Raw genomic sequence first — 15496 nt, forward strand, 5'->3', positions numbered from 1 at the left:
TTGGTATCTAGTCGCTTATACATATTGTCATAAGCCGCTAACTTAGCTTCTCTCACAGCTTTCTTCGCCTCTTGCTTCGCTTTTCTATACCTTTCACCATTTTCATCGGTCCTATCCTTGTATAAGGCTTTACAACATTCCTTCTTAGCCTTCACCTTTGTTTGTACCTCCTCATTCCACCACCAAGATTCCTTTTGGTGTGGGGCAAAACCCTTGGACTCTCCTAATACCTCTTTTGCTACTTTTCGGATACAACTAGCCATGAAATCCCACATTTGGCTAGCTTCCCCCTCTCTATCCCACACACACTGGGTGATTACTTTCTCTTTGAAAATGGCTTGTTTTTCTTCTTTTAGATTCCACCATCTAGTCCTTGGGCACTTCCAAGTCTTGTTCTTTTTTCTCACTTTTTTGATATGTACATCCATCACCAACAAGCGATGTTGATTAGCCACGCTCTCTTCTGGTATAACTTTGCAATCCTTACAAGTTATACGATCCCCTTTCCTTATTAGAAGAAAATCTATTTGTGTTTTTGACGACCCACTCTTGTAGGTGATCACATGTTCTTCTCTCTTCTTAAAGAAAGTGTTGGCTAAGAAGAGATCATATGCCATTGCAAAATCCAAGATAGCTTCCCCATCCTCGTTTCTCTCCCCAAAACCATGGCCACCATGAAAACCTCCATAGTTGCCTGTCTCCCTGCCCACGTGTCCATTTAAATCTCCTCCTATAAATAACTTCTCCGTCTGAGCAATTCCTTGCACCAAGTCTCCAAGGTCTTCCCAAAATTTCTCCTTCGAACTCGTATCCAACCCTACTTGAGGTGCGCACGCACTAATCAAATTGATAAGTTCTTGTCCTATTACAATCTTGATTGCCATGATTCTATCTCCTACCCTCTTGACATCTACAACATCTTGTGTCAAGGTCTTGTCCACGATGATGCCAACACCGTTTCTCGTTCTATTTGTGCCCGAATACCAAAGTTTAAACCCTGAGTTTTCTAGATCCTTTGCCTTACGACCAACCCACTTAGTTTCTTGTAGGCACATAATATTTATCCTTCTCATCACCATAACTTCCGCTACTTCCATAGATTTTCCCGTTAAGGTTCCTATATTCCATGTTCCTAAACGCATTTTGCTCTCTTGAACTCTACCCTTCTGTCCTAGCTTCTTCACCCTCCCCCGTCTAATAGGATCAAAGTACTTCTTTTGTGTGTCCCGTGTAAAGTTGATAGGAGCATATGCTCCCAAACAACTTTGAGTGGAGTCGTTCGAAAAGAAGTTTCTATGGCCCCCTTGCTCATTTAACACTGCATCCGGGTGCCGATGGAGATACAGCGACCCTTGCTCACTTATCACTGTGCTCGGGCCACACAGCGCGCCACTTATGGGTGACGCCCTAGTTTTAGCGCGATTTCGTTCTGGATTCATTTTCATAAGGATTCGACGTAATCATGGAGTACCGGCTGTCGACTACCTGACGCCCTCCACCTCCTCCTTTATCCGGGCTTGGGACCGGCAATGTAAGATAAACTTACACAGGCGGAGTTAAGAAGCAAACCGTAAAGCATCAAAAAAAAAAAAAAAAACTGCACATATTTGTTTTAACGGATTTTAAATTACATACTATAAGTGTAAACTATTCATAAAACTAGACATAATCCAACCGTAAACCTTTAAACTACATGAATTGAAATCAAGTTCGTAAAACCACCACAACTCATGTCATAGGCCATAGGACACTAAGATTCCAACTCGTGGAGCTAACTCAAATTACATAAAGCTGAAAAGTTTGGAACCAACCTGGGGAGGCTGCGAAACAAGTGTGCTATGATTGTTGACAGTTGACACACATTACCTTTACTTGAGGTAGAAGAAATAGCTTTATAAGCTCTTCTGGTTAGTAGTGGCAATCCTCAGGAAGTTTTGTATTACAGGGTGCTCCACTTGCAAGGAGCAGTAAGGATTTTGGGAGGAGCAAAAATTACTAAGAACTCTTCTTCCAAGGATTTTGTGAAATCAAGATCCTGCTGTGCTTTGGTCTTCTTTTGTTTAACTGTTACTGGTTGTTCTGCAGGACGATCGTTCTCTGAAATTGAAAAAACAGATTGTGTGATGTGTTACCATACTATTGAACCACAAGAGATACACATACACATATTAATTGATGACATGATCACTGAACCTGACCTTTAATTTTTCGATGCTTCCAATGATCAAGACCTACCCATGCATTTTGTTTTGAAGTAAATCCAAGACTTAAGAACAAAAACCCATAAACTTTCTCAAGTCTCTCATCCATATCAATCTCATGGTAAGCACCCGGTTCATTATTCTACAAAAGTTGAAAATTATCAAGGAATGAATTCATTCTTCAATTATTCATAAAACTAAAATGAAAAACCGATGGAACAAATATTTAGGATTCAAACTTAATATGAATAGTATGTTCGAAAAACCTCATGATAACTAGGGAAATTTGAACTTTCACAGTTAAGGTCCTCCTCCACGACGCTTGTTTGGTCATCATGATCATAATCCCAGTTCCCGCAATTATCAGATACATCACAATCAAAATCAGCTTCATTGCTATAGGCAGCATCAACTTGCTCTGCTGATTCTTGATCACATGTATATATATATCTGGTGGGCTTCTGTTATCTTCATCAAATCGATCAACTAACTCCTGAGATTGGTGAAATTTCATCTTTGATTTCGCATGTTCAATGCCATCTGTTCTACATATTCTATAAAATATCAAGAAAAAGTTAATCTTAGTAAGCCACATCATTCTCATTTGGAAAAAAAAAAGGGAAGATGAGATTTCAAAGAACTCAATACAATACCGAAAACACAACTCACCACCAGCAAAAGAAAGATCAATGGTATCTGATTTATCAAGTTGATTATCAGATGCTATGCGCTACCCTGGTACTTCCTAAGAGTCAAAGAGCACTCTGCATCCACCACATACTCCAAGATTATTCATTAAAAGACCCTTGGCCCCACCTTCATCAAATTGTGTAGACGTCTGATGATAGAGGGGATCAACTGCAAATGCAACTGAAAATACAAACAAAATTGTATCACAAACTTGGCCTCGCATCTCACAATATAAAACTAGTAATTGTTTGGATCAAAACTTGACTTTGGGCTTAAGAAAGGAGCTGGCCCAAAAGGAGGCTTGAAGGAATAGTTGACCAAGGCCCGGCCGAAACCCAGAAAAGCAGAAAAGGCCTCTTCTCACTTGGTGCAGCTCATGAAGACCATTTGCTTACCTACCCAAGGGCCAAGTGGTATAGACTGACCAGCTACACAGCCCATAAAGTACTTTATGGTGGCATTACATGTAAAAAAGCTGATGAGTCATCACCCTCAAACCGCATTCGGGCAAGGCTGCTGCTACAGGAGGCCAAGCCGAGTTGTCTATATAAGAAGAAAGAGAAACCAGGAATAAGGACACTCAACCAAACAAACAAATGCAAGCACAAACTCTACTCAAAGCCAGATTTGCCTTCAAAACGAAGCTGTAGTCAGCCCAAGCCTTCATCCCTCTCGGGATAAGCCTTCATCCCTCGCGGGATAACCCTTCATTCTAACCTTTGTAATAGCTCTGCTACCCTGTTCAACCTTGCTGTAGTATCGATTCATCTTTTGTAAACTCTCTATCCTTCTCTCTCTTTCTAAGCTTTCAGACCCTTGACAAAACTACAAAGATAGGAACCTGCAAGACAAGCAGCCTTACCTGATAAGGTTTAACCTTGCCCGACCTTCTTTGTTTTTGTCTTTTCATTCATTAGCCTAGCAATATGTTGTATACTTCCAGTTATATGCAAGTTATTTCCAGCAATATGACTATTAAAAGGCTTTCTCAGTACTTGGATCTGATTTGAATATGTCTTCAGTGTTCAAACCAGATCCAAGTCCTAAGCCCTCGGGCATGCAAATCTGATCAGTTAAAAGTCCTTGGCCTCAAGGCATAAAAAAGAACTTTATATGGACTTAACCCATCCACGACAGTCCTTGATAAACGAGAAGTCCGAAGTTACTTGGGGCGCAAGTAATCGACCTACCTCTTAGTTTTATTTCTATTATATTATGATTATCATGGAACGCTTAAGCATGGAATGGATTTTGATAGAAAGCCTCAAGGCCTATACCTAAGGCCCCACGAAGGCACCTATTTGGATTCATTCCGTTCTGCGGTCTAGAACGTTTGAGTATAAGAACGAACTCTAATAGGAAGTCTCAAGGCCTACACCTAAGGCCCCACAAAGGCACCTATTTGGGTTCATTCTACCTCTCGGACTTGGGTAATCAGAAGTATAATAGTTATAAGACTCATGCAATCACGAGAACAAATATGATGTGTTCGAGCACGGTTTAGTTTGATAGGAAGCCTCAAGGCCTATACCTAAGGCCCCACAAAGGCACATGTTATATCTAACACGGTTTCTCGGGTATATACATATTTACAACTAAAACTCGACATCCATTTTACATCTTCCATGCTGAAGATGGCAGTGGCACGCCTGAGCACCTAAAAAGTTAATCTTGATTGTGAGCCTCAAGGCCTACACCTAAGGCCCCGCAAAGGCACCTTTCAAAGTTAACTCTGTCCTTCTCTTTCAGCCTTGCCCGACGAGCCTTGCCCGACGAGTCTTGCCCGATAAAGACTTGCCCGACGAGACTTGCCCGACAAAGCCCGACAGTGAAGCAGAAGCCCGACAGCAGCCCTCAACCGGCGCCAACCTCCCGGGAAGCTGTGTGCTCATCGGCCAGGAAACATCCCCGATGAAAATTCCTGACGTGAACATAGTTTTGGCACGCCCAGTGGGACCATATACTTCTTGATCTTGCATGTGCAAAAAGAAAAGCCATAAACTTGGCAAAAAGAATCCGAAGGAAGGTCTTCTACAAATGGCAGATCAATCAGAAAATCCTTCTTCCCCATCAGGACAAGTGGTCCTAGAAAGTCCAACCGCATCTGAGAGATCACAAGGAAAGGGAACTAGTGAAGAACTACAAGCTACTATGATCCAAGTACTAAAAAGCATGGAAATAATCTCCTTGGAAACCAAGGGAGAAGTGAGTAGACTATGTACACTAACAAGGAATCTACAGAGAAAACTTGATTTTGGAGTTCTCTCCAAAAGGGGCTCAGGGAAGTGGAATGAGCCAAGTTATCATGAGAAATGAACCAATCATTCCCTTATTCCCACTATTAGAAGAAGAAAAAGATAGGGGAAAGAAGAAGGTAGTTGATCACTCATATATTTCATGCATTTATACCATCCATTTCTAAAGTCTTTGTGACGTTTTTGTGTTAAAATTGTGGCATTTTACCTTACCTTGTGTTAATGTACAGTTAATTTTGTTTTAGGATCAATTTCAAGCAAAATGGAGAAAAGGAAATAGAAAAAATGATAGCTGAAAAGTGGAGTGGGAGACACGGCAAGGAGGGCAGTGCACTGAGACAGAAAGAAAAGCAAAACAGAAAATAAAGACGAGTGGAGAGAGCAGGAATGGTGAAAAGAAAAATAAAAGAATAAGTGGGAGGACACAGATTGAGTGGAAAACAAAAGAAAGAATAAAAGAAAAAGCAGTGGAGGGAGGACTGAAAAGAAAATAATAGAAAAATGCCACAATTGGGACGGAAAGAGGGAGACTGACAGGGGACTGACAGAGAAGAATAAAAGAAAGAGGGGAGCAGAGCGACAGAGGCAGAGGGCAGAGAGAGTGGAGAGACCGAAGAAGTCAGGAGCAGAAAATAAAAGAAAAGAATAAAAAAAGAAGGAGGGCGCGACGGACAGCGGAGGGCAGAGAGAGTGGAGAGACCGAAGAAGTCAGGAGCAGAAAATAAAAGAAAAGAATAAAAAAAAAGGAGACACAGAGTAGAGGTGAGAGAGACACGGACGCAGCAGAGGGAAGCAGGCGCAGAGCAGAGGAACCAAAAACGGGTGTTTTCTTTCTTGTTATTTTTTATGGATAATTTCTTATGTATGAACATAATTATGTGTAACTAATTTATTATGCTAGAGCGAGGCCATGAGCCGCAACATGAATACGTAGATTTATTTTTCAATTGTTTAAGTGTTGTTACATGCTTGCTTTGATATTTTCAATCACTGAATTAAACTATCCATGTACCTTGATGATTGATCACCATTAGGATGCTTAGAAAAGTTATCGGATGCAATTTTGAACGAATGTCACGTTAAAATTGGTTGTGCTTCTTGTGATTGAGGATTGTACTCTCCTAAGGTAAATATCATGCTCTTAGGGATTATATGGTTTAACAAAAGGATTTTCACCAAGATTAATGAATCACTCATGTTTATATTTAATCCAAATGTCATGGATAAGTTGCATGTAGTGGTATGCGTTTTAGCTTGAATGTCACAAGTAAAACATACACAAGGAAAATCCAACCTTCAAAGCATGTGTGTTTTCAATTATTTAAGCAATTGGAATAGCTACGTAGGAGTGTTGTTGGTAAATGTTGAACTCTAGCATATTGTCAATTTATTTTTCTTCAATCATTTATTTTATCTTGAATTTCCTTATTTACTTGTTTTGTTTAAGTTGAATAATTATTCCTATAAACCAATTCCCATTTTAGATATTTGTTTAAGTCACATCCAGTAATATTTAGTTTCGTCAAATTAGTGTAATTCTTAGAGTTAAATAAGTTAAATACACAAAAACTCGTAAATTGTTTATATCAGTCCCTGAGGAGATCGACCTTGCTTGAGCCATTCTATACTACAAACACTTGTTATCTTGCAAGAATTTTCTATGGTTTAACCCTTTGTTTTACAAATGGTAAAATCGCTATCAAGAAATTGGCGCCGTTGCCGGGGACTGTGCCAACAGTTCCCGAGTTTTTGTGTTTATTTTTCTTATGCTTATGTTTATGTCTTATTTTTATTAATCATTAAATTTAATTAAAAAAAAAGAGTTCTCAAGAATCCTTTTTTATTAAGCCCATTGATGGTGAATTTAACTTTGGTACCGTAATAATGCTATATGTTTGCGTTAGAAATCTGTTTATGTATCCCTTTCACAAATTTCTGTTCTAAATCACGTATTATTAAATTAAAAAAAAATTATTTAAAATTAAAAAAAAAATTAATTTAATTAAAAAAAAACAGCAATTAATTTAGTTGAGTTTTGATCTTTGATTAAGTGTAGTGGATGTGTGGTGTGAGATTTTTGTCTTCGTTTAATTAACTAGTGGTTGCCAATTTGCATAAATTGTGTTTTTAATTCATCTAGGTTTACTTACTTTCTTTTTCTTTTTGTTGTTTAGTTAGTTTCTGTTAAGTTTTATTTTATTTTATTTTACTTTTATTTTTATTGTGGCTTAATATTTCTGTTGTTTGTTCAGATGTAGTATATGGTGATTGGAACAAGGTCCAAGAATCAAGTGCTTATTCCTTACGACCCTGAACCAGAGAGAAGTGCAAGGAAGTTAGCTAGAGAAAAATATTTAGGGCAAGATTCCAACCTTGGTGATACTTTTCTTAAGGATTTGTTCCGTGATCCTGAGAGCAGCACATCTATTTTCCAACCTTTGGCACCAGTTGCACACATGGCCCTAGCCTTACCTGCAGCAGGTCAACCTTTAAGGAATTCATTGGCGCCGAGAATCAATGCAGTGCCAAGGGGCATTATATATCCAAATGTGGAAGATGGGACATCCTTTGAAATCAAACCTCACATCCTCAACATATTGCCATCCTTTCATGGGTTGCCAAACAGTGATCCCAACATGCATTTGGTTGATTTTATTGAGGCATGTGACAACACCATAATCAGAGGTTTCTCTTCTGAAGCTATCAAGTTACGTTTGTTTCCGTTCTCTTTGAAGGACAAAGACAAGGCGTGGCTGCATTCTCTGCCTGCCAATAGCATTACAACATGGACAGAATTGCAAGAAAAATTTCTCAATAAGTTTTTTCTGTCATCCAAGACTCTTGCACTCAAGAAAGAGATATTGGCTTTCGCTCAAAAACCAAACGAGTCTTTCCATGAAGCTTGGGAACGGTATAATGAGATGTACACAAAATGTCCTCATGCTGGGTGTTGTTGATAATTGCAAGTGTACAATATCGTCCAAGTAATATAGTGATAAGTAGAGTGTCGTTCAAACAAGGATTGGATTAACCTAAATTTACTATTGAGATTGACTTCAAACTAAACTTAAATAAAAGATGGATAACGATGACAAATTCAAATATGCAAAAACCCAAACGAAATTGAAAATATCAATTGAACAAACACGAAGTAAAAGTGAATGAATTATGAAAAATTAATATATTGAAGCACTAGGACATCAGGTTCCTCATTCTCAATCCCATCTAATCCCGTTATTCATATTAAACTCAAATTATTCCCATGTTGCTAGCAATTATCCCTTGATTCGTCAATATTTCCTTTCAGAATATACTAACTGTGTTTCTAACTATCTACCCATGCTATGTCTAGCCACAGAAGTAGATAATCGAATCCCTTTACGCTAAATGGATAATTTCACAATACTACACAAATCATAACCAGTATGTCTACTCAATTATGTAATTCATGGTAATCGTTATGAGAAGCAATCTACTAAACTTAACCTGTCAGTCCCAATTTAGTTCTTCACACAAATAATGGCCAGTTATTTGATAACGATAAAGCACAATAACAATTACTCAACATGGAAAACAACCGAGATCAATATGAAATAATAAGAATTAGATGTTCATGATAAGAGTACACCCTAATCCTAGCAAAAGGACTTAGTTCATGATTAAACTAATGACAAACATGGATGAATTCGATGACATAACGAAACCTAAAACCCCAATTCTAGAACGGTGTGCGATAAACCCCAAAACTGCCACCTTCCCTTCAAGAGTCCCCCTTGCGGCTCTTCAAATCTCCCTCCAGTAATTCGAGAGAAAGGTAGGTTTAATCCGTCAGACGGTTGGACTCCTTTTTCTCTTCTATGCCTTTTCCTTTTGTTCTCTAATCCACATGCCGTTTTTTTTCTCTCAAACCCAATTCTTTTTGGGAAAACCATCACCGCAAGCTTGCACCGCCTAATTTTATTGGGCTTGCTTTAATGATCCAATTTCCCATATGATGTATTGTTTCATTCTTTGCTCCAGCCCATCAGTCACATCCCATTCGATAATTCTTTGAGTTTCTCTAATTTAAGCTTCCAATTCCTTGCTTTATTCACGAATTATGTTCTCTACAAAAATCGCACAAAAACACATCAAACTCACCAATTTACTATATAATCATGACTAAGTTATAGGTAAAAGAGTTAACAAATATATATAAAATATCACCCTAACACTGGGTTTGATTCTAACCTTCAAATAAACATATTTTATGATGGTCTCAATGCCACCACCAAGAGTCAAATGAATGCATCTGCTGGAGGGTCATTAATGTCAAAATCAGCAAGGGAAGCATTTGAGTTATTTGATATGATGGCTTCTGAATTCCAACAATGGACAGAAGAACAAACACAAAAGAGGGGAGTTTTTGAGATTTCTCAGAGTTCTCCTAATGTTTCTGCTCAAATTGCTAAAATGGAAAAGAATTTTAATGCCAAGTTTGCTGCCTTAATGCAGGTCTCTTCCATGCCCAATGCCCAAGAAGCGTGCATCATTTGTAGTGAGACAACTCATGACATCACTCAATGCCCCAACAAGGATAGCTACCCTGAGCTTGTGCAAGATCATGTGAATATGGTGAATAATTTCATTAGACCCAGAAGTGACCCTTATTCCAATACATATAATCCTGGGTGGAAAAACCATCCCAATCTCAGTTGGGGTGGCAACCAACAGCCACGTCAATACCAACAGTCTTACCAATTAACTAGTGAGACTAAGAAACCATCTCTTGAAGACCAAATGTCACAGCTAGCTCAACATATGTCTGCTCTCTCTAATAGCACCAACAGTTTTGTCCAATCCACACAAACTAGCATTCAGAATCTCACGGCATCAGTGGGGAATTTGGAGACTCAAGTTGGACAGCTTGCTACCATGTTCAATGAAAGAGAGAAAGGAAAGTTCCCGAGCCAGTCTGAGCAAAATCCAAGAGGGATGAAGCATTGCAAAGTAATACGGACATTGAAAAGTGGCAAGAGCTATGACAACAGAGAAGTGGTGCACCATGAAGCCGAAATGGAAGAAGAAGAGCTTACTGAAAATGCACCATTAGCTGTAAAGTCTCGGTCAGAGGCTATTTCTGAAGCAGGTATTCCAAATCCTAGTGCAAGTGACAAAGTGCAATCTCGACCTAACCTTGATGCAAACAAGGAAAAAGGCCTTGGAAGTTTATTTGCACCTTCTGACAAGCCACCATACAAGCCACCTTTGCCATTTCCACAAAGGCAGCAACAACGTTCCAAGGATCAACAGTGCATTGAATTCATGAAGACGTTGGCTAAGGTTCAAATTAATTTGCCTTTATTAGATGCTATTAAACAAATCCCATCATATGCCAAATTTCTGAATGAGCTATGTTCTAAAAAGAAAAATTTCTTGGAATATGAGAAGGTGATTTTAACTGAGCAATGCAGTGCTGTCCTGTTACATAAGCTACCACCCAAGAAGAAAGATCCGGGGAGTTTCACTATCTCTTGTACTATTGGTAGTCTTGATTTTCATAAAGTATTGATTGATTTAGGAGCAAGTGTTAACCTTATGCCTTATTCTGTTTTTCAAAAATTAGGTGAAGGAGAACTCAAGCCCACATCTGTGAGTCTTCAATTGGCAGATAGGTCCGTGACATATCCTTTGGGTATTCTGGAAGATGTGATTATTAAAGTGGATTAATTCTATCTCCCAGCTGATTTCATTGTAATTGACATAGAGGAAGACAAGGAAGTGCCTCTCATTTTAGGCCGACCGTTCATGGCCACCGCCCGGACACTTATTGATGTGGAAGCAGGTACTTTAACCCTAAGAGTGCAAGGAGAATCAGTTGTATTCAAACTCTTTGAAGCTGTCAAGCGTCCTTTCGAACCTGAAGAGTGTTTTCATGTTGATGTTTTGGATGGGATTGTGCATGCGAACTTTGCCTCACGATCATCTAATGATGAGCTGTTAACTTGCCTCACCAACCATGATGCTACTTTATCTATGGAAGAAAATGCGGTGGACGTCATCACTACATTGGATAGTGCACCAATTCATAATCCAAAGTTACGACATGTTTATGAAAGCCTTGGAGTGCCTAAGCAGCCTATTTTTCCTTCAAGTGAGCAAGCTCCGAAGTTAGAGTTCAAGCTACTGCCGAGCCACCTCAAGTATGCTCATCTCGGGGTGAATGAGACCTTGCCTATTATTATTGCTGCTGATCTTAATGACACGGAGGAAGACAAATTACTAAGAGTTCTTCGCAAGTATCAAGATGCTCTGGGGTGGACACTTGCTGACATAAAAGGCATTAGTTCATCTTTGTGCATGCATAGGATTTTTATGGAGGCTGGGACTAAACTAACTGTTGAAGCTCAAAGACGTCTAAATCCGATCATGAAGGAAGTTGTAAGAGTTGAGGTGATGAAGTTACTCGATGCAGGTATCATTTATCCAATCTTGGATAGCAAATGGGTGAGCCCGACTCAGGTGGTTCCAAAGAAAACTGGTATTACTGTGGTGAAGAATGATAACAACGAGCTTGTGCCTACAAGGATGACCACCGGATGGCGAATGTGTGTTGACTATAGAAAACCCAATAACAGCACTAGAAAGGATCATTTTCCGCTGCCATTCATTGATCAGATGCTCGAGAGACTAGCTGGTCATTCTTTCTATTGTTTATTAGATGGTTATTCAGGGTACAATCAAATTCCAATTGCTCCTGAAGATCAAGAGAAGACAACGTTTACATGCCCTTTTGGTACATTTGCATACAGACGGATGCCATTTGGATTGTGCAATGCCCCTGCCACTTTCCAATGATGCATGATGAGTATTTTTTCTGGAATGGTTGAAAATATTGTTGAGGTTTTTATGGATGACTTTTTTGTTTTTGGTAATTCTTTTGATATATGTTTGGATAACTTGTCTTTGGTTTTGGAAAGATGCAGGGAGACTAATCTTGTGTTAAATTGGGAGAAATGCCATTTTATGGTTAAGCATGGCATTGTGCTAGGACATCTAATTTCAAGCAAAGGAATAGAGGTCGACAAGGCAAAGATTGAGGTGATCGTCAAATTACCACCACCAACTTCTGTGAAGAATGTGAGATCTTTCTTGGGAGCACCCACACTAGAATTTACACCATTGCCGGATCACTTCAAGTATCACATTCCATTCGAAGATCACTTCCATGCCATGGAACCTAGGGGAGTGTGACTGGAGGCATTGTCCGGCTGCAAGACGTTAAAGAAATCGCTTCTTGGGAGGCAACCCAAGCTTTCTATCTTTCATCTTTATTTTGAATAATTTTAAATGTTCTTGTTCTGTTTTTCTCTTGTTTTCTGGTTTGTGTGTTTAAGTCCTACTTTTGTTCCTTTATGCAGGTAATGATTTTGCAATCTCTACCACAACTTCTTGCAAGGTATTTTTATATTCATAAAAACGAAAGGAACATTAAGCAGATAAATACAAGAGGGAGCCTTCACAAAGGCTGCTTAGGAGAAGTCTCAGTAGTCAGCGAAGCTTCAGCAGTCGGCGGAGCCCCAGAAGGATGAGGCATCAGAGGTTGATCATTTGGAGCTTCACTACACGGTACAGCCCCAGAAGACGAAGGCAAATGCTGTTGGAACAAACCCACAAACCTCTGATGATCAAGTAAAATCTGACCATCAGATTCCTACATCTGGTCAATTTTCCTCTTCATGTTTGTGGCATAGTTGTGTGCAAGCTTGTGCAACTGTTTATTCTCATGCTTGAGCCCTCTAATCTCCTGTTTGAGACTTATCACTTCAGCCGCCAACGATTCAACTTGACGGGTTCGGGCAAAGATGCGTTGGGCCATGTTGGACACAGAACCCACACACTGCACATTAAGAGTCAGAGACTCCTTGACAGCCAATTCATCAGACCGTCTTGAAAGCAGTCTATTATCTTTAGGAGTGACAAGGTTCCGGGCCACCACCGCAGCTGTCATATCATTCTTCATCACCGAATCCCTAACGGTAAGGGGGCCAGTAGGGGATATGAAAGATGGGCGCCATATGTTGTCTGGAGAAGGCGGAGCTGCCTCTTCACCAAGGTTCAAGTCAAAATGACGGTCGGAAGGGCCAGACATTTTTTAGAGGTGTTAAAGAAAGAAGAGGTCGGACAAGTCAAGATCGTAGAAATGCAAAGAGGGAGTTTTTACAGGCAGAAATTCAAGTGTGCTTTGAACGTCCTGCATACCTCTATAAAAATCAGCACGCGATGGGATTTCAAAGATCGAATAGGCGAGCTCAGAAATCGAAGAGGCCAACTAAAAAATCAAAGAGGCGCTAGCTTTCTCAAAAGCTGAGCTTGCTCAGAAATCACGGGCCATCTTTTGTTCCAGATTTGTCCGCACTCGTCACATGCAACCTCTGCACTCGACGAAGCTCAGATTTCGAAGAGGCAAGCTCCGAAATCGGAGAGGCATCTGCTTTTCCAGACGTGTTAGCATCTGTCACATGCACACCCAGCTTACGGAAATCACGGGCAATCTGTCGACGATTTCTGGTAAAGTAGAAAGCACGTGAAGTTTACTGTTTAATCATCCAACGGTTTCCGACAAGAGTGAAAGAACAGTACCGGTTATTATTTCCTATAAATGTCGACCTTCACCCTCCATGGCAAGGCAGACATACATAACCTTCTTCTTCTCAGAGAATGCCTTTCCAACAAACCCTCTCGAGTCACTTAGTGTTCCTTATTCCTTGGGGTACCTCTGCAAACAACCCATCCAAAGCAAAAGTATTTCATATCATGAAGGTTGAAAGCAAGAGTATCTCATATCATGCTTTCTCCCTGTCCTTCTCCTTGTCTTTGTTTTACGACAAGGAGAAAGAAATCAATCAGCCAGCACTTGGTATCAATCTTACGATCTGGAGCCAACTGCCTGGAACCCCTTCCTGATTGTTTACCTAGCCTTGCTCTCGAGTACTCATCTTCATCATCTTGTGCTTCCTCTTCGTCTACCACATCTGCCTGGGGAACAGATAAGGGAAGTGAAAATGATACCTCGAAGCATGTGAAGACAATTTGCCAATTTATCCTCAGCTAGGGACAAGGAGAAAGAAAGCAAGAGGTGGGCACTTGGAAAGATTGAAGAAAGACAATTTGCCAATGCATCTTTACTGCTGCTCTCCTCGCCTACACAAATTGGTGTGTTCTTTCCTTTTCTTTATGTGTCTTTATTTCATTTTATATTTCTTTCCTTCCATTTTTATGTCTTATTGTTCAAAAATTCCTTTCATTATCATTGGGGACAATGCTATAATTAAGTTTGGGGGTGGAAATATATTTCGTTAACTTATTTTTCAAAAAAAAAAAAAAGTTTTTGCATTTTTATTGTTGTTTGTAGCTACTTCTCAATTCAATGATGAGATTTGATTTTAATTTCCTTCTTACTTTCAAGAAGTCTAAGTTCTTTTCGTTGTCTTTGTGTTAACTGTGATTTCCAGAAATCAACTTGAAAAATAAATGTGCCTAGTCTTGTCAATGTGAAACTTGAGCATGATTTAGCGTTTCATATGTGAATCATGTGAGATTATGTAAACCTTGTGAGTTTTTGAGCCTATACATGATTGAACCATTATGCATCAATCTCATTCCTTCTTGTGTGTATGATCTCACTATACATGTATCTCTAGAACTTGCTTTATATTACTCGATTCATTAATCAATTCATGTAATAACTTGGAAGTGATATAGGCGATCTTTGGATCGTTTGAGCCTTTCATGCCTACCTTATATGCTATGTTTATTCGTAGTAGCCCATTGAGCCTTTAACTAAGCCATTTCTTTGTTAGCCACATCTCTTTACCTTGCTCCAATATTGGAGTTGAGCTCATACACAAAAATCGATTCCTTATTGTTTTGAGAAAGTATTACATGGGTTGTGCTTTTGGGGGTTTCATTTATGTAGAAAGATGGATGGAGCGTGTGTATTACAATGAAATGTGAATTTGATGGGTGATGTAGTTTTTGCAGATTTGTTTCTTTCATAAAAAAAATGAAAAGAAAAAAAAACGAAATATATGAAAATTGGAGAGTGTTGATTTGTTGAAAATGTGTCGGTAGAGTATAAATTTCCTTTTGAAGTTAAATTTGGGGAGTAACAGGTGCTCGAGGTTTTATTATTTTGCTTTCAATTTGAGGTGGTGTGATATTGAGGTGTTGGAAAACTACCAAAGTGTACTTTCTCAAAATTTTTGATTTCCATATCCTTTCTTTCATTAGCCTATCACCTTTAGCCCCATTACAACCGTAATAAAGTCCTATTGATCCAAGGTATTACTTAAATATTGATAAGCGAGT

General features: G+C 39.3%; 1 protein-coding gene and 1 non-coding gene across 2 annotated transcripts in view; both read right to left on the reverse strand.

Moving 5' to 3' along the window:
• Window positions 1-2165: 2165 nt before the first annotated feature.
• Window positions 2166-15496, reverse strand: part of LOC139193504 (condensin complex subunit 2-like) — a 30913-nt gene continuing 17582 nt past the window's right edge. The window contains exons 7-8 of the mRNA XM_070816538.1: window positions 2871-3071; window positions 2166-2755 (exon numbers count right to left, since the gene is read on the reverse strand). Of these exons, the coding sequence (XP_070672639.1) occupies window positions 2997-3071 (75 nt within the window). The 3' untranslated portion in view covers window positions 2166-2755; window positions 2871-2996. The remainder of the gene's footprint in view (window positions 2756-2870; window positions 3072-15496) is intronic.
• On the reverse strand, window positions 7991-8096 carry LOC139193924 (small nucleolar RNA R71). Its single transcript, XR_011578466.1, has one exon. It is a non-coding gene; the product is annotated as a small nucleolar RNA R71 (small nucleolar RNA).

This window comes from Malus domestica, chromosome 17 (assembly GCF_042453785.1).
Source record: "Malus domestica chromosome 17, GDT2T_hap1".
NCBI lineage: Eukaryota > Viridiplantae > Streptophyta > Magnoliopsida > Rosales > Rosaceae > Malus > Malus domestica.